Below are 23,158 nucleotides of genomic sequence, written 5' to 3'. Positions count from 1 at the left end.
CTTTTTGAGACAAGATGTGCCTGATTTTTGAAATGTTACGTAGATGAAAAAATGAAATCCTTGAGATTTGCTTAACGTGGGAGTTAAAGGACAAGTCTCGGTCAAAGATAACTAGAGATTCTTTACAGTGGTGTTGGATGCCAGGGAAATGCCATCTACAGAAACCACATCACCAGATAATTGATCTCTGAGGTGTTCAGGTCCCAGTAAAATAACTTCAGTTTTGTCTGAGTTTAACATCAGGAAGTTGCAGGTCATCCATGTTTTTATGTCTTTAAGACATGCTTGAATTTTAGCGAGCTGGTCGGTCTCCTCTGGTTTGATCGATAGATATAATTGAGTATCATCTGCATAGCAATGGAAGTTTATGGAGTGTTTCCTGATAATGTTGCCCAAAGGAAGCATATATAACGTAAATAAAATTGGCCCAAGCACAGAACCTTTTCTTATCTCTGTTGCTTTACTCCGTGGAAACGGTTATCATTTCCGCCATCCACCATGTAAGAAATAACCACTATTTCTGCTTTATACTTGTTGTGGACATCCCACAAACGTGTTTGGTTCATAACATCATCCGTGGGCTCACACAGCTTGGTCAATTTCACCGACTACATCTGGATAACTGTCGCTTCCAGCGCTACTAGAGTAGCAGCAGCCAGTTAGATTCACCAATGGAGCGCCTGGCGAAAAAATGTCGTCATTCGCAACCATTCGCATCTGTGCATTGACTTTGCATGGGATCTACTTGCACGAAAAATTCTCAACGCTTTTGGTGTGAACGCAGTAACCAATATCATCTCTCTTTCAATCTACAACTAAATAAATCATCAACATTTTCAAACATATTCTGTAGTCTGAGCCCAGCTAAACCTGCTCCAGAGCAGGTTATGTTTGCGATAACGGATCAACACATATTGAAGCCGCCTACTGATCAATCAAAGCTTGTTTTACAGATTGTAACATCAGACAAATACAAAGAAGTTAAAGTCATAATCCAGACTAAAGAAAACAGAGTTTGAACTAAAGGACAGTTGCCTAATGTAAACAACATTCAAATCTATCTTACTGATAATATTTCTTTATGTCCATCCAGTGCATGAGCTAACAGTTTCTTTACAAAAAAATGCTTTAACATTTATTCATCTACCTAAACATTAACAGTTATTCACAATAGCGAAATATTAGGACCGAAATGTTCATGGAACCAGAAATGAAACTCTTGATGAACGTAGCATTGATATCAAGAACAACCTCACCACGGCGCCATTTCTATTAACACAGCGCACTGGTTGGATAAAGGTGTGGATATTCAGCCCACTATAGCCTCGGCTGTGTCCGTTGGGATTGGGATGGCCCCGCATCGCAGGGTAATTAGTGTTGGAATGACTTTTCTCTGGTTGTCACAGGATCAGTTGCTATACTAAAACCAATCAGCGGCCTTTTTAGGGGTAGACTACTCACTATAAACGGGACACTGATGAGCAGGTTGGGATTTTCATTCCCAGGTAAGTTTACTATTATAGCAACCCAACCATCAAATGGATTGAGGCTTCCATTGACTGCATGCACTTCCAGTTGATCGTTCATTAATTCTGTAATTGGCCGGGTCTCAAGATGAGGTAGGTGTTTGTCTTTCCAGGACCGGTCGATCATACTGACTTGAGTCCCTGTATCCAGAAAAGCATTTACAGCTAGTCCGTGCAGGTAACATTGGATTATGCCTTTTTCTCCAATTAATCTTGCGACATGTTCTGGTATTCAATGGTTCTCTTGATAACTCGGTGGAGCTCTCCCTCTATACATTGTTCCCCTTTTCAGCAGCTATCACTAGACGAACACATGGTGAGTTGTTTTTCTTGGATTCTTCTTGTCTGGTTTCCATTGACACTATTTAGCTGGGACGTTTGCGACCCGGTCACCTCCTGCAGCGACCGGCTCCAGTTTCCCTCGTGCTTTTTGAGACAACCTAGTGCCCTGTGACCTTCTTCACCGCAGTGGAAGCAATGGCTACAGTTAGACAGGCCCCTGCTCCACACATCTAAGACAGCCGTTAGTCCTCTCCCTTCATGCAGTTGTCATTTTCCTTGTTGAGCAATGGCACATCAGTTCTGTTTGCTGTGGCTGTAAAGGTTGTTTCATTGAGGCTACTCTGGTAAGTGCCCCAATTTTAGCTGAGAGCTGTTGTAATATGTCCATTCCGGCTGCCTGTTCAGTGATCGGTTGCTTAGCCCACTGTTCTTGTATTGCGTTTGCACCAAGCTGGGCACTAACCTAACCTCCGCTGCCGCTCACTCTCCTCATCACGTGTCTGAGAATTGTCTCATCTTTGAATTTCTGAAACAGTTCAGTGCTATTCTTTTCTCTTAGATGGGACTGTAAGAACCCTTTAAGTTCTGCCACGGTCACGTCATCTTTGTTCATCAACATGTCTTTAAAGTTGCCTGGTTTGATTATCCTAAGCACAGCCTCTCCTCTTGAATTCCTTCATCAATCTGTCTGCACACATAAGTGAAGTCTGAGGTCTGATCACCAATTTGAATTCTCTACGGTGGAGGTATGAGAGTTGGACACCACCTTCTCACATGGTTGGAGAGCACTGGGTCCAGACGGGTTACTACTGTATGATGTCAGCCAATTCTGTGCAGCTGATTGTTTTACTGAGGGCTGTGAAGAAACTGACTGTGTAGTAGTTGTGGCAATATACTGTATACGTTATCTTTATAGCTTAGCAGCATTTGTTGCACTGGACCCAACATTTTGGCAATAAGAAACAGTTCATCCGCTGATAAAGTGATTAGGCTCTTCCTAATGTGCCACACTAGGCTCCCATACATATCAACATTCGGCTGAGTCTTCCCTCTCTGTTGACTGTAATATGTTGGTGATTTGACCATGTTTTTACCTTGGAAGCCAGATGGTTTTATAGAAAATCCACTTTCATTCTTAAGATCTCGCCTGCCCTTCATCCTCATATATATATATATATATATATATATATATATATATATATATATACACATATACAGTATATATATATATATATATATATATATAGTATATACATACATATACACATACATGAATATACGTATATACACATACATATATTTACATATATGTCTATATGGAAAATTCATACTGGTGGTTAACTGGAGTCCGCAGGGGTTACAGGTTGAGAGGTTATGGAGTGAAATGAATGGTGTTACTCGATTAGCACTTCAATAGTCTTGGGTGTCTCTGAGAATAATTGCCATGCCCATAACAGTGTGTGTGTGTGTGTGAGAGCGAGTGTGTATTCCGGCGTGTCTGATTTCTAATGATGGTCATCCATAATTGAGTGTCACGTCACAGGGGGAGCAGACCAGGGTGGCGCGGTGGTTAAGTAGGCTCCGGCTGCTCGCCATGACAGCATGCGTGTCTGAGTCAAAGAGGTCAGCAGCGCACAAAACGTCCGGCGTGACAGAGCAGCAACCCGAGCTGAACACTGTATAATTAATGCCACCTCTGATTACCCGTCAGTTCAGGATCAACACCAGGTAATTCACTAAAAGACACCCTAACCAGAGGGACACTGTGTCACTTTAATCTCTACGCGTAGAAACTGCCCTTGCCCTCACTCAACACATAGGGACTCAACCTACACAGCAGGTGGACTCTCAAAGTCAAAAAGGTTTGGTTAGAAAACAGGGCCGTTTATAGGAGTGAAAGATACTTTTCCTATTGAGCTCTTCAACGTTCTCAATTACGACAATGGATACACTTTACTTTAAAGGGTAATTACAATTGAATTACCTTCGTGAACCTTGATGTTAAAACAAATTTAAAGCCACCAATGTCTTGAAAATTACATGGCATACTTTTTTTTAATTGTGATGGTCTCAATCGTGCAAAAAATTAGCAATTTGAGTGTCTTTCCCAAGGACACATTTGACATGGACTTAGACAGCCCCTTCTTGAGGGAAACTGAACTGAAAGTGAAACTTATCTGTGCTCTCTTCAAGGCCACCAGACTCCATTTGAAACAGTTCAATTCTCCATTGGTAATATTCGAAATATAGCATACGTCCATCTAAAATACGTTTAGCTGCTGACCCCATCCTCAACAGTGCATTGATCCGGTGCGAGTCCTGTTTCTCTAAACTTGTGGCAGTACCAACTGCCATATACAGTAGGTAATACACCGACTATAGATAGGTACAATCCTACTTGAACTATCCCTTTTATGTTGAAAACCTAAATTCTGCAGCTACACAATAGACAATTTAATTTCTCACTTTTTAAGCTAGGTCATCGATAAGTCATCAATATATGGTTTTAAGACTTTTGGAAAAATCAGAGTCTGTGTCCTCTTTTTAAATAACTCCTTAAATCACTTTCTTTGTATAACTTACCCTGTTTTTAGTTCATTTGGCTTCACCTTATTTTGTATAGTTTCATCAAATTGTTATTAGCCTGTCATGTTTAGTTTTATTGTTTTGACTATGTATCTAAATTTAGATTGCTTTTATGTTCCGAAGCACAATCATTTAGTCTTCAATTGTAAATAATCATAATTCATTTCCCTATTGCTGGACAGAACAGTGGAATTAGAGGAGAGTGTACAGATTCAAAATATGTTTGATTGGATCTGCAAAAAAAAAAAAAATCCCCATCTCCATTTACTTCAGTATATTGTGTCAAAGGAAACATTGAATCCTGCAGCATGTGGATCACTAAATGGACAAGTGAACAGCACAATTTGTTTTATTAAATCACACTAGTCATATTTCAGGATGAAAAAGATTCTATCAAGATAAGTCACAATCATGATCGACTGCCAGCTCTGACAGCCACAACTCATAAATATTAGATGTCCGATGACATTCTGGGCCTCCATGTTCTCTCTCTTCAGTTTCTCTTAAAGATTAGTTGAGTATTTATGATTTCTCTATTTGAAATGTGTCATTCCCTCTGAATCAACACTCCCTCCCCAACTTTTTGCACATGTGGGTTTTCAGAGTTTCTGTAAAGATGATAAAAACATCTCTCTCTCTCACACACACACACACACACACACACACACACACACACGAGTGAGGAGACAATCAATTACTAATGAAGTCTGCTGGAGAAAGAGGAGCCATCTGAGTCAAAAGGTGTCAAGTTTAGCAGACCATTAAAATGACAACGTTTGTTTTACCTGTGAAAAACTCATATTTAGAGAGAAATGTGTGCACAACAACTATCATTATTCTCCATTCTTTGTCCTCGACTGTTGCAACCATCAGCAGAAAATTGTGTGGGCTACAAGATGTGTGGTTCTGCAACTCCACCTGCTGAAGGCTGTGTGTAGCAGCGTTCAGCTAATATGAAAGGTATTCCTAGAGTCCTGTCCACAGTTTGACAATATTACTGTTTATCTTGAGTGCTACGTTTAGAGCTTGCTACATAAGCTTCAAATGGGAGGTCAAAGTGTGTCAGGTTGTTGTGTGTGTGAAAAGGTTAGTTGGTTTTATTGGGTTAGTGCAAGGTTTTTGTAAAACTTTTTGTAAGAGGGAGCAATGGAGAAATGTCATTGACGCCAACAAACCAATTATGGAACAGTAACCATGGCCTCGATGCAACCATTGCACAGGTGAAGTTTACAGTGCATAGAATTACTTGAGATGTAAATGCTTTATCAGCTGCTCTCTGCTGGTCCCTAGTGGCTAAGGAAGGAACTTGAGATTTACTCAGGCTTAAAAGAAACTATCATGAAGGTTTTAGTCTCTGGTTAAAGATAATTCACTTTTATTAGTTTCTGGACCGTCCTCTTTCACATGTTAAATACAACATCACAAGTAGCCACACCTAAGCCAACAACAACAGTCACAATTTGAACAGTTTGGTCCATTGATCCAGTGGAGCACACCAGAAAAGTTGCTCTAAATTTACTTTTATTTCAGCTAACATAATTTACCTGTCAATTGGATGATCGTTTCAGTTTAGTTTTTTTCGTTTGATCTTCTATTTTTGCTAATTTTCATTTGTTTTGTTCAATGGCACGTTTTCTCACCCAGCTAACATTTTTCTATTATTGCATTATTTGTAGTGTTTTCAGCCTAGGATGAAGGCCCTCACACCCAGAGCGCGTCCCCTCCACAAACTCTCCCAGGAAAAGGGCCAAATCCAAATCAGCCAGTAGAGCAGCAGAGATGGGAAATGTTAAGAGGAACTAGGAACTGCAACTGAGACGGGTTTTTTTCTTTCTTTGCTGGGTTATGAGCTGCCCTGTGTTTGGAGACATTGGTCTACCAGATAACAATATTAGTTTTAAATACAGATATCCGCACAGAGTATACTCCCAAACAGTAACAGACTTGTACACATGGATCTGTGCATACCCAGATAGTGCAAGTATGCACCAGAAAAATCAGTCAGTTGTTCTGATGCCACTCAAATCTAGGGTGTCCAAAGTCACAGGTGTGGGGTAAATCAAATTTCAACTGATATTATGTGCTTATGACTGCAAATAAATATTCCCCTGTTGCAGAGCAGAGGTGCTGCAAACCAACGTGGGCTACTTTACTGGGTATGATGGCAGTAGTTAGATCCCCCAGTCATGATAGCATTACAGAGACACTACAACACTACGATCGAAAAAAACAAAGTACCGAACATCTGCAACTGGTACAAATGTAGAATTATGAGCTCCAAGTGCATTTATATATTTCTCTTTCCCAGTATATCTTGTATTTTTTTTGTACCTCATAATCAGAGTATCGTCACAATTCCTGTCTACGAGATGATTCTTAGTGTGACTTCACATTCACACTTGGATAGCCGTTCACAAGGCAAGGACAAAGGCATTCCAACAGTCCTTATTGCTGTTTGTTTGAACACTTCCACTAAACTTTGAGACCAGGACATTGGGCTGATGGTTTAGCTGACAGACTTTGTGAGCTAAGATTGTCCAGTTTAGTTGAAAACCACGTTTAAAAAATATTGGTGACAAAGACAAATTGGAGAAACACTATGGAGTGTCGCTGGGGCTTTACTATCGTATGTCAGCAGATACTGGAGATCTGGGAAAGTCCTTGTAGATAGACAACACGTCACTTTTCAACCAAAGGGCCAGGTACACACAAAAGAAAGCATTGCCTCTGAACTACAAACAATCCATGTTGTATTGTGAAGAAAATGATAGATCTTTGCAATGACAGGTGACACGGATAAACGGTAAGCCCTGTCCAATCGGATTTGGCCTGCCAGTGAAAACCAGTTTGGTTAGGAAACTGAGTCCAGTCTGCAACCACTCCTCAATATACACTTGAACCACGGGAACATCTTTTGAAATCACACAGATAAACAGTGCTTAACAGAATGAAAAATAAAAAATGATCCGACAGAATAAAAAGTGTGATGCTATCTGTGTGAGCAGTGTGACGCCCGGCGGTGTTGTGGCAGTAGCGGTGTCCTGTGCGATGGCTCGTTCCCTCAGAGTGAGTCCGCTCCGTTAGCGGTTTTTGAACACACTCATCATTCAAGTGCTGCGCAACTAAACCACAAACCACTGCAACAGATCAACAAAATACTACCATATATATATATATATATGTGTGTATATAAAAATTGTTTTAAAATAACAGAACGGATCAGCATGAAGACACGACACCGTAGAAGGTAGGGTGAGCCGGGCACAGAGAGGTCCAAGTTGAGGGTTAGAAGAATTCAAAAAGGTCAGAGGTCACCCTGGTCATTTCTTCCCTTGGTTAGTCATAATCCAACTGTGTTTACCCAAAACAAGTCATCACAGAGCAGAATGTGGAATTAATTAGATGAGAAATGTATACAATGTTTTACAGGATTAATCATCATTTCTTTCATTTTGGAAATAAAATGCCCCAACCCCCCTTTATTCATATTTTTTTTTAAATATATATATATATATATATATATATATATATATATATACATATACATATACATATACATATATATATATGCCATTACCATATGATCACTGGGATTTCCAATTGAAAATCATCCTGTGATAAAAAGGGAACTGAACCGTTAAACTCTTGACAGTTGTGAAAAGACAATTCAGGAGGTTCAGTCGGGTTTGAAACACTATTTGAGGCATTCCTGTTAATATAATAAAACGTAAATGTTGTGTCCCAAAGGCATATTATACAATCATAATACTATGCGAGTCAACTGTTTAAGTGTGTTTGAGTTTGGCTGTGTTCGTATTGGAAATACCTGCCACGAGAGATATAAATGATCTGCACTAAAGCAGAATAATGTATGTATATGTATTTTTGTGTTCGCGTGGCTTCTGTCCTCATGACTGAAGCACATTTCCGTAGGAAACAATTGCACCTCATTGGATCAACCAAGTTAACCAATCACCGATGACGGAAGCCAGAGCCCCTGGGCCCGCCCCATCGCAAACACCAGTTTGGTTGGTAATGTGTCAGTCAGTGAGTGTATGTGTGTGTGTGTGTGTTTGGGGACAGTGGAAAGACAGTCCATTCCACTTGCAGTGTCCTCATAGATGGAGGGGAGGGGATGCGGTTTCCGTGGTGAAGAGAATGAAGTGTCGATAAGCCGAGGAGAGGAGGAGCTTAAACCTCAGCTTCTTTCAAGCCAATCCGCTCCTCCTCCTGTCAGTCACTGTTAGGCTTCTTCAGGGAGAAGGCCAAGATGCTGAAGTGGTTGCTGAGCTGTTGTACCTAGCAATGAAAAATACAATTATTGTGTACCACTTCCATGTGTGGATTCAATAAAAACAAGTTGTATCTGTTTTTCAACATTTAGTTGCAGAGGACCTAGACTGCAAGTCTGTCTTTTATCTGGGCCCACAAGGGCATTAAATATCTGCGGCTTTAGATTAAAGTTGTTAATCTTGAGAAACAAACACTGTATTTTAAAAATAATCCAACCAAAACATCAATGCAAATTTAAAAAAATAATAAAACAATTGAGCCCAGTATTGCAAAAATATTTCCTATAAAAGTAGTGAGCAGTACTAGCTCCAAAAGTCCCTAAATCTAGCAAAAATGTCTGCATGTTTACAACACTGACAACTCAACCCTCTCGGAGCCAGCCCCTGAAAAGTATAATTATGTATGTAAATATATCATAATGAACACAAAATAAAATGACATGAAATAATAGATATAAGAGATACCTAATTGATTATTTTTTTTGTCAGTGCATATGATTTGTTGATTGCTTTTAGCACGTAATGTGAATTTTAACGTGTACAACCAAAAATGTCTGAGGAAAATCAGCAACTCTAGCTTTAAGCCACATTCAGGTTTAGCTTGTTTGACATTTAGCACAATATTTCAGTTTTTCACTTTCTGGTAGAGTTATATGGGAAAGAGTTAGTTGTGAAGATCGATATCACTGTAATTTATGTCCATTACATGTCCGGCTACAGCCAGCAGCCAGTTTAAAAAAAAAAGGCATAATATGTCCATTATTGAGTTTAAGGAGCTGGCAGGTTGATTTTTCGAGTCCTCTGACAGAGCCAGTCTTCATGCTAAGCTAAGCTAACTGGCTGTTATCTGTAGCTTCATACATGATACTATTTTTATTTTAACAAAAGTATGTGTATGCTCTTACCACTGAAACACCGTAGTGGATGTGTGCTAGTATGACAGCGGCTGTCCACAGATATAGCAGTAGGAGTTCGTTGGCAACCACCCCAGTTACCGCCGACAACACCACTGGCGTCATGGGCACCAACAGCCAGCTCAGCGCCTGGCAACGTGTGTTACTCATCTGACAGACAATCAGCTTACACTGCAAGATAAATACATTCACACATAAATAAACACAATTTAAGATCTGAATAAAGACATTTATGCATTGCGTTGTTGGTGAAAGCACAAAGAGTAATGATGTGCGTACAAAAATAATAATCTGCAGACACTCACCGTAACATTAGCGAAGGCTGTCCCCACCATGAGGTAGAAGATCCTGGGCTGCAACTCGAGGATGTTGGATGGAGAGAAGACCACCCAAATAGTGGACAAGACAAAGAGGAGGACGGGAGACAAGAAGGGCAGGAAGGCTTCGTACAGGTTGCTGTGCTTCAGAGTGTTACTGCGGTGACCTCTGCAAAATCACAGAGGGTGAAGATTTCAGAGCGCTGTGTGAAATCACAATACTCCAATATAATGAAACACTAATGTAGGTTGACTTACTTGAGGACATTGTAGAGGCTCATGGGTACGGTCACAGTAAAGGAACAGGCTGGCAAACAAAAGATATGCATTATTGTAGGAGGGGTTCCTTATGATTGGGAAACAGCTAGCCTGGCTCTGTAATGAACAAATGTTAAAACAAGTTCACTAATCAATAGTTAACTTCTTTTTTTAAACCTGTTAACGAGGCACAGCAAGCATGTCAAGCTTTGGTGCTGCACAGTATCTTGCAAATTACAATCTCGCTGATGATTGCACCACATGGATGCATCCAGCCAGAACAAATAGTCCTTTAATTCCTGTCGAGCAGCACAGCTCAGGTAGTGTATACATTTACTCATCACAGCTCACCGATTATCATAAAGGTGAAAAGGTCTCTATAGAGGAAGCTCCACAAGATTGGCTGGTACCATGTTTCTACGCCGACCACAGCCGTGACCAAGTAAACAAGTGAAATTGTCTGAAAAGGGATGAGACACAAGATATCAGGTCATTAGAAGGCTGGTATGTCAAGGTGGTGACCGTGTTTGCGTGTCCTTACCACTTGGCTGATGTCATATCCCCAGGGCAGAAACAAGATGCCAGTGTTATATTTCTCCCAGTGAGATAGAATGAATGAGAACAGCACCACCCACAGGATGTAATACAGTGTGGCCACACCCACACCACTTTCTCCACGCCCAAATATGGAGTAGACGGTGGCCACAAAGAAGATGCAGGCCCAACTGTCTAGGCCATGATCAAACAGCTCCCCTAGTGGTGTGGAGGAGTTGGTGCGACGTGCCTGTTTACCGTCAACACCATCTACGCAAAAGGGACAAAAAAGGACATGGATCATTGGTACAGCACATGGTCATGTGAACATTTAGAAAGGAACAACTACACATACAACGTTGCTTTATGTGTAGTTGTTGGCCTTGTCCTCATTTGTGCGGCTTCTCTTTGCATGAAAAAGACCAGCATAAAGTATGGCGGTCTGGGGAGTGTCCAGGCCAGAGGAGAGGTGATTAGGCTGATTATGAGTGAGGAAAAGTCGGCTAATTTATGTAATATAAAATGCTAAAGCACCTTTCTAGTCTTCCGACCAATAAAAACGCTTTACACGACATCCATTCATACACTCATGGCACAGCCTTCGGGAGCGTTTGGGGGTTCAGTGTCTTGTCCAACAACACTTTGACAGACTGGAGGAGCCGGGTTCCCTCTCTAAGCCACAGCTGCGCCTGGTGGTGACTAGCGTGTCCTGTGTTTTGTCAGGGTTGAGCTTGTTTGACATTTAGCACAATATTTCTAGTTTTCACTTTCTGAGAGGTAGCTGTGAAGATTAATACCACTGTCATTTATGTCCATGACATATAAGGCTACAGCCAGCAGACAGAAAGCTTAGCACAAAAACTGGAGATAGAGAAACAGCCAGCAGGCTCTGTCGTAAGATAAAACAAGAATTACCGCCTCACTGTAGTAAACCTGCACCAAGCGGTCATGTTGCAGTTTAAATTTGTCCGTCAAAATGTCATCATTCATTTGGCAGCTAGAGTCAAGCTTTACTTTACTTCCAGACATTGGTGTTGTACTCTATGTAGTAAATAAATGAATTGACAGGGAAGGTGCTTGGGTGATACTTCTAATGCCAAACTGCTTGTTACTGTACTGTACAGTAAGGATGCACTCTCATTGCATAAACTATATAATGATACCATATCAGAATTACTAGAGCAGCTATTTCATAATTAGTGTCTTTCAAAATCAATGTTTATACATCTGTGATGATTGGACGGCATTTTGTCAATCATGAATCTGCAATATGAAAATATTGCTTATGAATTTGGCCTATCGAGAAATTGTTTAGGCTTTATTTACTGTGATAACTGGAGTGAGAATAAACTCAAGAGTTTTCCCTAAATCCACTTTTCATTAACAGTCACATTTCAACACACACCACATGGTAGGTACCTTGTTGATCACACAAAATATAACAAAAACATAACCAAATATGTCCAAACCTCCAGAGTCACTGTACAGAATATATTCCATGAGGAAGAATTTGCCCCTTCGCCTCTCAAGCCAAAAAGAGTCAAGAAGAACAACACACAGGGGTTGCAGGGGTTAGGACTCACCGAGTGTATAGGCCAAAAAGTTGAAGAACCCTGCAGCAACCCAGACCCAACTAGGCACGTGTTCATGTCCTGCAGCTGAGACAAACAATGTAAACATGCAGCACATGTAACACATACACAGATAGAAACTGAGAACAATTCTCACTTTTCTCAGCTCAGATTTCTTAAGGGGTTGGTTAAAACATATCCCATCTCAAATGGAAGTAGGGGTGTACCTGACAAAGAATTTACATTGTTGAATCTGATTGGTCAAGTCTTGCTTTTTACTTGGATGAATGTCAAAATGAATGTCTTTTTTTCTTGCTCAGTATCCCCACCTCTATTTTTAAAAGGTATCTATAGAAAATAGTAAAAACTAATAAATAACAACTAAAAACTAATTATTGGCTGACATACATGTTTCTATTGCTTAGCTGTTGTTTTAGATAATGGACAGCACTGTTTGTTTTGTGTAGGGTGTGTGCGTGTAGCACTGTCTGTAGCACTGACAAAGACATCAATAGACATACACATGGTTGGTGGGTGTAAATTAAACTTTGGGTCTAAATTCTATTTCCAGTTATCGTCTACGTCCCTCCCCCTGCTGATTTTACATTTAAAATATATCTAGTGCTCGGATTGTGCTATAATCTTATGGGAGTTCTCCGATTAATAAATGTAAATTTTTACAAAGCAATGTTATGATCTTTGGTTTCACCGCCACGATTCGACTGTGGCAAAAACAAAATCCTTGAATGGTTTTAATTTAAAAGGGCCGCCCAGAGAACTCTATAGAATGAGATCTCCTAAAGAGCATATTCTAGGTGAACCACTAGCATCATTTGATTTAACTGTTAACTGTAAGGACTGACTTCCTGATGGCAAACATTCTTATGAGGACATTTTGACTGGACTTTGTCATGACTCTAGAGGTCAGAGTATGAGTCATGTCTGCTCCTATCAGCACAAAACGATATGAAGATAGAGCACAGTATCTTGAGTCTTTGTTTATGTTCTAGAGACCTAGATGTTCTAGAGACCTATATGTACAAGTAGTAGTAGCAGCTTTGTGTATAGGAATGTAATGAGTTAGTGATTACACTTGTGTATCAGTAAGTGATGGACTTTGTGTTGAATAAACAAAGTGGCCACGTACAGGCATTTAGTTTTCCTCCGCCCTCTGGGCAGATGGGTGAATGCAACTAGCAAAATATGTTTACATAATATATACATATATATACACACAACACTTCATGCACAAACAAAATTAAGGGAAAACATATCACTGAGGACCTACCAGAGGCAGTGAAGTCACAGTCGTAGAAGGCCAACATAAGGAAATTCAACACAAGGAACATAAAGCCTGTAAATGTAATGAGGTTTGGAGCCAACCATGTTGGTAGAAACTGTGAAGAAAGAGATTGACAGAGTAACAGTTGATTAACAAGTCACTTGGCTCATACATATACTCTTCTAATCAGAATACTGACACCGATATTTAGACAGTAATTATGGTCACACTTTTTAAAAATAAAATTCTAACTATATAAGACAATATGAATCACCGTCTGTCCTCGACTGGTACTGGTTTATCCTCAAACTTAGAAACAACTGTAAACCCTGATATATATTTAGACTGCCTTTCTCCTATTAACCTTGACTTCAACGATTTCTTCATCCAAGCCATCTAATGGTCTCTTAGACCCCATCCCGACTAGCCTGCTGAGTGAGTACCTCTCTACTAGATATTATCAATGCATCTTTACTAACAGGCCATGTACCACTGTCCTTCATAGTATTACCTTTAGTTAGTACTTCTATTAGATATTATCAATGCATCTTTACTAACAGGCCATGTACCACTGTCCTTCATAGTATTACCTTTAGTTAGTACTTCTATTAGATATTATCAATGCATCTTTACTAACAGGCCATGTACCACTGTCCTTCATAGTATTACCTTTAGTTAGTACTTCTATTAGATATTATCAATGTGTCTTTACTAACAGGCCATGTACCACAGTCCTTAGAAGTATTACCTTTAGTTAGTACTTCTATTAGATATTATCAATGTGTCTTTACTAACAGGCCATGTACCACAGTCCTTAGAAGTATTACCTTTAGTTAGTACTTCTATTAGATATTATCAATGTGTCTTTACTAACAGGTCATGTACCACAGTCCTTAGAAGTATTACCTTTAGTTAGTACTTCTATTAGATATTATCAATGCATCTTTACTAACAGGTCATGTACCACAGTCCTTAGAAGTATTACCTTTAGTTAGTACTTCTATTAGATATTATCAATGTGTCTTTACTAACAGGCCATGTACCACAGTCCTTAGAAGTATTACTTTTAGTTAGTACTTCTATTAGATATTATCAATGCATCTTTACTAACAGGCCATGTACCACAGTCCTTAGAAGTATTACCTTTAGTTAGTACTTCTATTAGATATTATCAATGTGTCTTTACTAACAGGTCATGTACCACAGTCCTTAGAAGTATTACCTTTAGTTAGTACTTCTATTAGATATTATCAATGTGTCTTTACTAACAGGCCATGTACCACAGTCCTTAGAAGTATTACCTTTAGTTAGTACTTCTATTAGATATTATCAATGCGTCTTTACTAACAGGTCATGTACCACAGTCCTTAGAAGTATTACCTTTAGTTAGTACTTCTATTAGATATTATCAATGTGTCTTTACTAACAGGCCATGTACCACAGTCCTTAGAAGTATTACCTTTAGTTAGTACTTCTATTAGATATTATCAATGTGTCTTTACTAACAGGTCATGTACCACAGTCCTTAGAAGTATTACCTTTAGTTAGTACTTCTATTAGATATTATCAATGTGTCTTTACTAACAGGCCATGTACCACAGTCCTTAGAAGTATTACCTTTAGTTAGTACTTCTATTAGATATTATCAATGCGTCTTTACTAACAGGTCATGTACCACAGTCCTTAGAAGTATTACCTTTAGTTAGTACTTCTATTAGATATTATCAATGCGTCTTTACTAACAGGTCATGTACCACAGTCCTTAGAAGTATTACCTTTAGTTAGTACTTCTATTAGATATTATCAATGTGTCTTTACTAACAGGCCATGTACCACAGTCCTTAGAAGTATTACCTTTAGTTAGTACTTCTATTAGATATTATCAATGCGTCTTTACTAACAGGTCATGTACCACAGTCCTTAGAAGTATTACCTTTAGTTAGTACTTCTATTAGATATTATCAATGTGTCTTTACTAACAGGCCATGTACCACAGTCCTTAGAAGTATTACCTTTAGTTAGTACTTCTATTAGATATTATCAATGTGTCTTTACTAAGAGGCCATGTACCACAGTCCTTAGAAGTATTACCTTTAGTTAGTACTTCTATTAGATATTATCAATGCGTCTTTACTAACAGGTCATGTACCACAGTCCTTAGAAGTATTACCTTTAGTTAGTACTTCTATTAGATATTATCAATGCGTCTTTACTAACAGGTCATGTACCACAGTCCTTAGAAGTATTACCTTTAGTTAGTACTTCTATTAGATATTATCAATGTGTCTTTACTAACAGGCCATGTACCACAGTCCTTAGAAGTATTACCTTTAGTTAGTACTTCTACTAGATATTATCAATGTGTCTTTACTAACAGGCCATGTACCACTGTCCTTCATAGTATTACCTTTAGTTAGTACTTCTATTAGATATTATCAATGTGTCTTTACTAACAGGCCATGTACCACAGTCCTTAGAAGTATTACCTTTAGTTAGTACTTCTACTAGATATTATCAATGTGTCTTTACTAACAGGCCATGTACCACTGTCCTTCATAGTATTACCTTTAGTTAGTACTTCTATTAGATATTATCAATGTGTCTTTACTAAGAGGCCATGTACCACAGTCCTTAGAAGTATTACCTTTAGTTAGTACTTCTATTAGATATTATCAATGCGTCTTTACTAACAGGTCATGTACCACAGTCCTTAGAAGTATTACCTTTAGTTAGTACTTCTATTAGATATTATCAATGCGTCTTTACTAACAGGTCATGTACCACAGTCCTTAGAAGTATTACCTTTAGTTAGTACTTCTATTAGATATTATCAATGTGTCTTTACTAACAGGCCATGTACCACAGTCCTTAGAAGTATTACCTTTAGTTAGTACTTCTACTAGATATTATCAATGTGTCTTTACTAACAGGCCATGTACCACTGTCCTTCATAGTATTACCTTTAGTTAGTACTTCTATTAGATATTATCAATGTGTCTTTACTAACAGGCCATGTACCACAGTCCTTAGAAGTATTACCTTTAGTTAGTACTTCTACTAGATATTATCAATGTGTCTTTACTAACAGGCCATGTACCACTGTCCTTCATAGTATTACCTTTAGTTAGTACTTCTATTAGATATTATCAATGTGTCTTTACTAACAGGCCATGTACCACAGTCCTTAGAAGTATTACCTTTAGTTAGTACTTCTATTAGATATTATCAATGTGTCTTTACTAACAGGCCATGTACCACAGTCCTTAGAAGTATTACCTTTAGTTAGTACTTCTATTAGATATTATCAATGCGTCTTTACTAACAGGTCATGTACCACAGTCCTTAGAAGTATTACCTTTAGTTAGTACTTCTATTAGATATTATCAATGTGGCTTTACTAACAGGCCATGTACCACAGTCCTTAGAAGTATTACCTTTAGTTAGTACTTCTATTAGATATTATCAATGTGTCTTTACTAACAGGCCATGTACCACAGTCCTTAGAAGTATTACCTTTAGTTAGTACTTCTATTAGATATTATCAATGTGTCTTTACTAACAGGCCATGTACCACATTCCTTCAAAGTAGCTGTAATTAAACCTCTCCTGAAAAAGCCCACTCTTAATCCAGAGGTGTTGGCTAACTACAGACCAATCTCTAACCTTCCCTTCCTCTCTAAGATCCTTGAGAAAGTAGTCGCAAATCAGTTGTGTGACTTTCTACGTCAGAATAGTTTATTTGAGGAGCTTCAGTCAGGATTTAGAAAACACCACAGCACAGAGACAGCACTGGTGAAGATTACAAATGACCTCCTAATTGCATCAGATAAAGGACTCATCTCCGTACTGGTATTATTAGACCTTAGTGCTGATAAAGGACTCATCTCTGTACTGGTCTTGTTAGACCTTAGTGCTGATAAAGGACTCATCTCTGTACTGGTATTATTAGACCTTAGTGCTGATAAAGGACTCATCTCTGTACTGGTATTATTAGACCTTAGTGCTGTGTTCGACACCATTGATCATGACATCCTATTACAAAGCCTGGAATATTTGATTGACATTAAACGGAACCGCTCTAAAATGGTTTAAAAATATTTATCAGATCGATTTTAGTTTGTACAAGTTAGACACAGTTCCACAACGTTCTGTGCTTAGACCAAATTCTATTCACCTTTTATTTGCTTCCTTTAGGCAATATTATCAGTCTTTACTATAAGCTTATCTGCACTTGATCCCTGTAAAATCCAGAACATACTTTAAAATACTTCTCCTCACCTACTGGCTTAAGTTTATAGTTCGGGCTGGCTCAAGTTTATACTTGGGACTGGCTCAGTTTTGCCTAGGTCCAGCCCCTAGACATGCTGCATCTTAGGATACATTGAGCTCCTCCCTCCTCTTTATCTCCTTCTGTATGAATTCATGTCCCATCAATGCACCTTAGTAACTTTGCTCCTTCTCCAGTCTTTTTTATTTCTCTCCCCACAGGTTTCCATGGATCGTTGTTATACCTGCTGCTGTGGTCCTGCTGACACCCACTGCTACTATAATTATTAGTTGGAATGCTTCAGCAGTCCAACTATTGTTCTTGTAATCTTTATTCCTCTTCTTCATACATTTCTTCCGTATGTATTTTGGCTCTCCAGTAGTCCTTCATATTTTCAGCTATAGAAACCATTCAAATATTAAAATATTCAGCTCCTTCGGGAATCGATCGCTATATCTATTCATATTTCTAACTTTTCAAAATGTTGTTATAAATCTTTTATGTTGATTTTTTTTTAATGGGATCACAATGGAGAAAGTCTTCAAATTAAATACCCTATAAGATCTTCATACGTTCAGCTAAAGACACCACTTCAATTTTAAAATGTTGACAGAACCTTCAACTATTACTGTATATTTTCAGATATTTTTTAATCTTTTCACATGTGTAAATTATTAATTAAAATCAATAAAAGAAAATTAAAGAAAATATACATTAAAAAAAAAACTAATTTTATGGAATAAAAAAATGAATGGGATCCTATGGAGGAAAACTTCAAATCCACTTAAACTTTTTCAAATTTAAAAGCTTCCAATGTCCATATACTTTCAGCTAAAGACACCATTTAAACTTTAAAATGTTGACAAAATCGTTAGCTATAACTTTATAATTTAGCTTTTTTTTTTATAGCTTTTAAAAAAATATTCACTAGAGGGCAGAGCACCTTCAGAATCTTAAACGATTTTATATATATATATATATATATATATATATATATATATATATATATATATATATCGTCACTGTGCTTGTCGTACACGTGTAACAATGGAATCCAACAGTTTCACACATTTGTCTAGAGAAGCCTTAACGAGGGAGCAAGTCCACCTCTCTGCCCCATCCGACTCCATTATATCTTTCCCTCTAAAGAGTCTTCTCACAGACAGTCGTACCTGATTTCTAAATCGCCACTAGAGACACATTTCTTACACTACAGTCCCACAATTCACAGTATCTGTTTATCAAGTCATCCTTCCTCTCAAAAGAATATTGGCAAAAGAAATAGAGCTACGGTTAACTGACTTTTTGAGAGTTTGATAGGTGTTCCCTTTAGTTTAACGCAATGTAAAGTCTGGCAACTGGCGTCCCTTTGAAGTTATTACTATGGCAACCTTTGATGTTGGAAGCACACAGGTGTTCTAATTAGTGCAGTTTGACAGACACACACACACACACAGATTCTCATTTATCGCTGCGGAGGAGAGATATGGAAACGTGGCTGTGTCTCTGTGTCCACTAATAAATCAAAAATAATGAATCATCACTATGATGATTTATTACTCAAAACTATTAATTTTATTTATTTATTTTATTTTTATAAATTCATTTTATTTATTTATTTAAATTCTTTTTTAAATTTTTTTATTTATTAATCAATTGATTCATCATCAACGATCATTGATTTATTATAAATAAATAAATAAATAATTGATTTATTAATCAATACTATTAAATCATCACTATGGCAACCTTTGATGTTGGTAGCAAACAGCTGTTCTAATTAGTGCAGTTTGACAGAACCAAAGACACACACACACACAGAGATTCTCATTTATAATACGAGCTTTAACTCAATGTAAAGCCTGGCAACTGTCGTCCCTTTGAAGTTATCACTATGGCAACCTTTGATGTTGGAAGCACAGGTGTTCTAATTAGTGCAGTTTGACAGACACACAGATTCTCATGTATATGACGTTGTGGGCCACACAGACAACTGCATGCTGCTGACTGTATGTCTATGGGCACGTGTGTGTGTGCGCGGCTACGTGCGTTCACACACGCACATGTGCGTTTGTGTCTTTATAGAGAGATCAGAGGAGAAACGGCTTCAGAGTTGCTCGGGTTACATTATATTTTTGATATTGAGCTATACGAATACTACTGAATTTAATTGACCTTTATGGACAGTTACATAACTATTAGGAAAAAATGCTTTTAGGACAGGAGTTGGAATTTTGTCAAACTAATAGCAGGTTGCATTCAGGTAGAGATTAAAAAGAAGAAATAAAGTCTCGATATAAATAAGCAAATAAAAGTATTTTATCAATTCATTCATAAAAAGAGTGTCTCCAAAGACTAGAACAAAACATTACAATCAGATACAAATGTGTTCCGATACAGACAAAGAAGGTTGTGGATAAGGCTTGTCTTGTTAAGCTTGGTTTATACTCGCAAGTGGCAACGTAGCGCAAGCCTCCACAGACGGTGGGCGAGCAGTGAGCACACACACAAAGGCCTTAATGCTCAATGTCCTGTTTGTTGGAGTATTCTCCAAAATTCCAGAGGGCATAAAAATAAAAATGGATTGGGAAGAAGCAAGAAGACAGCGAGTGTTATCAGGAAAAACGCATGAACCGACCTCCACAATGCCGACGAGGGATTGTGTTTAACCGTTATCTCATATCTTATAGCCATTGACTACTTTATTGTATGACCAAAAATAATCATGTTTTAGATCATGAAACAAAAGGTTGAATATGCTAAGAATTTGAACTGAAACGAATTGTCCTTCTTTGTAAACTCTTCAGCTATGTTAATAGTCCGTTAACTATTTGTGACAGTAAGGTCTGAAACCTGAGCGAGCACATAGTTACAACAATTCAGAGATGCACGCATGATGCTTCAGTAGTGTAACGTAATTTTTTTGGCGAGCGTCTCATGTCGGCTTCACAACAGCAAGCATAGAGCTAGCTTTACTGTATCACAGCAGACAATTGGAAACCTCATATATATTTTTAATATTATTCCCACACACTCAAACACACACACACATCCAGACCTAAACAGCTCTTTCTCACCTTCACTACAAAGTTCCAGAAAGGGTGCATGACGTAGACGGACAGGGGATTGGAGTCCACTGCGCTGTACTGCAAAGAGACACAATTCAGTCATTCAGGATGTAATCATGAAAAATAAAATAAGTTCTTTGGTGGCATTTTTTTTTTTTTTTTAACATTGGGTTCATCTCATTACAAGCGAACTACGGCTTGTAAAAAAAGCAAGGAAAAAAAAGCAAGACCACATTGCCTCACCTGTAGCTTCTTGACTGGGTCATTGTGATGCTTGTCATGCAGATCACAACAAACCTGATCCCAGTCTCTATTACTTTATCTGGACACAATGAAAATGTGTACAGTGTAATGTACCTTCTCTGGTGTTCATACAATTGAATGTGTTTTTGTGTGTGTTTTGTTATGCTATGCTTTCCTCTTTAGAATAAATGCTCTGATGTCAATCTTTCTTGGAGCGTCTTTTTCTGTGATTCATTAACAAAAAATTATTTCAAACTCACTCACGCCCCTAGTTTACTTGAAATGGGACTGGGATCTGCATTTTTTGGTGGGTACAAGAGGCGTAATTCATTTTAACATCACTGTTCTCACAAGTGTAGTAGACTCACTGGGGTTCATATTAACCAGGACAAACATGTTTACTGAAGATATACCAAATCAGTTAATGCGACAACAGCCAACCAAGGGCCCTGTTTACCACACAGCACTCTTGCTTATAGGCACACCATCTTGCACTGGGTCTGCATAATTAATAATTGTATCCATTATCAAGATTTGTCTAAATTACAGGCATATTGACTCAAACACATCATTTAGAATGTCCATTGTGGATAGAGAAAGTCATGATGTTGTGTAATGTCAAACCAGAAAGATAACCAATGTGATTAATCGTCACCACATATGCAAATAACATGCTGTAACCATAATCCACAATCCACTTGTATCATCATCATGTGCTTTCCATTCGCATGATTGTGTCTGCACATGTATTATACGAACACCATGCATAGAGAGTCCTTTCATTCACATGATGGAAAAAGCTCTGGCTTGTTAAACAGTTAAGGGGAGCAGTTGCACTGCAGTAAAGAAAGGAGGCTGATCCTTGAGTTATTTCAGGACAAAGATCATGACCAGAAAAATACAAAAGTAAAGAAATCTTACTGTCTAAGAACTGCCGCAAAACATACATACATACATGAAATGAATGAGGATTATGCATGCATAAAAATGTATCCATTATGAAATAAACTAACAGTTATGGCACAAATCTGTCTACATGTAGACACTTATTAAAACTAAAATGGCTTGTGTTTATCGATCCTTTAATAGCTGCCACTCGTGTTTCCTACAGTCCTCCATAGCCAGTGACAGAACAGTGATCGGCCGCTTGGGGGTAAAAAGAAAACTAAAATGTTGGTGATATGCAGAGAAGATGCTACTGTTCTAAACAACTTGCACGAGAATTCAAAGAAAAGTGATTTTACTCTGTGTTTCCCATGGCGTTTCCTCATCAGTGTACTGGTTCAAGTTGAGTGGGTTCCTCTTACTTGAATGTTACACCTGCTATACTTTACAATTCTGTGGTTGTAATATAAGCAAACGTCAAAGAAGTGGCCTTTGTTACAGCAGGGTGACCTCTGAAATGTGTGAAAAAAAACTTGACCAAAGAAAAGTATTTCATTGCCAAGCACTGCTGAGGAGAAAGGGTCGCTAGCTAACTGTTAGCACACTTGCACCAATGTCAAGCAAAACATGGCAAGCAATGAGACTTATCAAAATAGTAAGTTATGTTACTATACGTCAACATTAAGACTCATTTGCCAGTGAATAATGTTAAAGATGATAAAAACACACACACACACACACACACACACACACACACACACACACACACACACACACACACACACACACACACACACACACACACACACACACACACACACACACACACACACACACACACACACACACACAGCTAGTTGCTAGCATGCTATTACAACATATTGTTCATACCTTGTATTTGTCGAAGCCCGCAAGCTGGTCCTGAGTGACATATTCGTAAAGAGCCATTGTTGTACAGGCTGGCTCCAAACGGACATAAATGGATGTATGTTCCTTTGGAAAAGCTAATCCCCACGTTAGCTGCTGACTCGAAGTACCATCTAGCTCTGTCGCTGTCGTTCACACCGGGTGAGGTGATGTCGAAACATTTGAGCCACTCCTTCGGAGCACAAACATCTAGCTAGCTAACTGGA

The 23,158-nt window shown here is 38.4% G+C and overlaps 1 protein-coding gene across 1 annotated transcript; it reads right to left on the bottom strand.

Moving 5' to 3' along the window:
- Positions 1–5,747: 5,747 nt before the first annotated feature.
- On the bottom strand, positions 5,748–23,134 carry selenoi (selenoprotein I). The gene is made up of 10 exons (XM_034528093.1): positions 22,917–23,134; positions 20,907–20,975; positions 13,569–13,677; positions 12,293–12,367; positions 10,717–10,979; positions 10,527–10,635; positions 10,176–10,224; positions 9,906–10,086; positions 9,592–9,771; positions 5,748–8,693 (listed from the first exon to the last, which is right to left on the bottom strand). Exons 1-10 carry the CDS (start codon positions 22,971–22,973, stop codon positions 8,586–8,588), a joined length of 1,200 nt encoding a protein of 399 aa, XP_034383984.1. The 5' UTR covers positions 22,974–23,134; the 3' UTR covers positions 5,748–8,585.
- Between the last annotated feature and the right edge of the window lie 24 nt (positions 23,135–23,158).

This window comes from Cyclopterus lumpus, chromosome 24 (genome assembly GCF_009769545.1).
Source record: "Cyclopterus lumpus isolate fCycLum1 chromosome 24, fCycLum1.pri, whole genome shotgun sequence".
NCBI classification, from domain to species: Eukaryota; Metazoa; Chordata; class Actinopteri; order Perciformes; family Cyclopteridae; genus Cyclopterus; species Cyclopterus lumpus.
The sequence above is the reverse complement of the archived record's forward strand: the minus strand, read 5'-3'. Positions and strand labels throughout refer to the sequence as shown.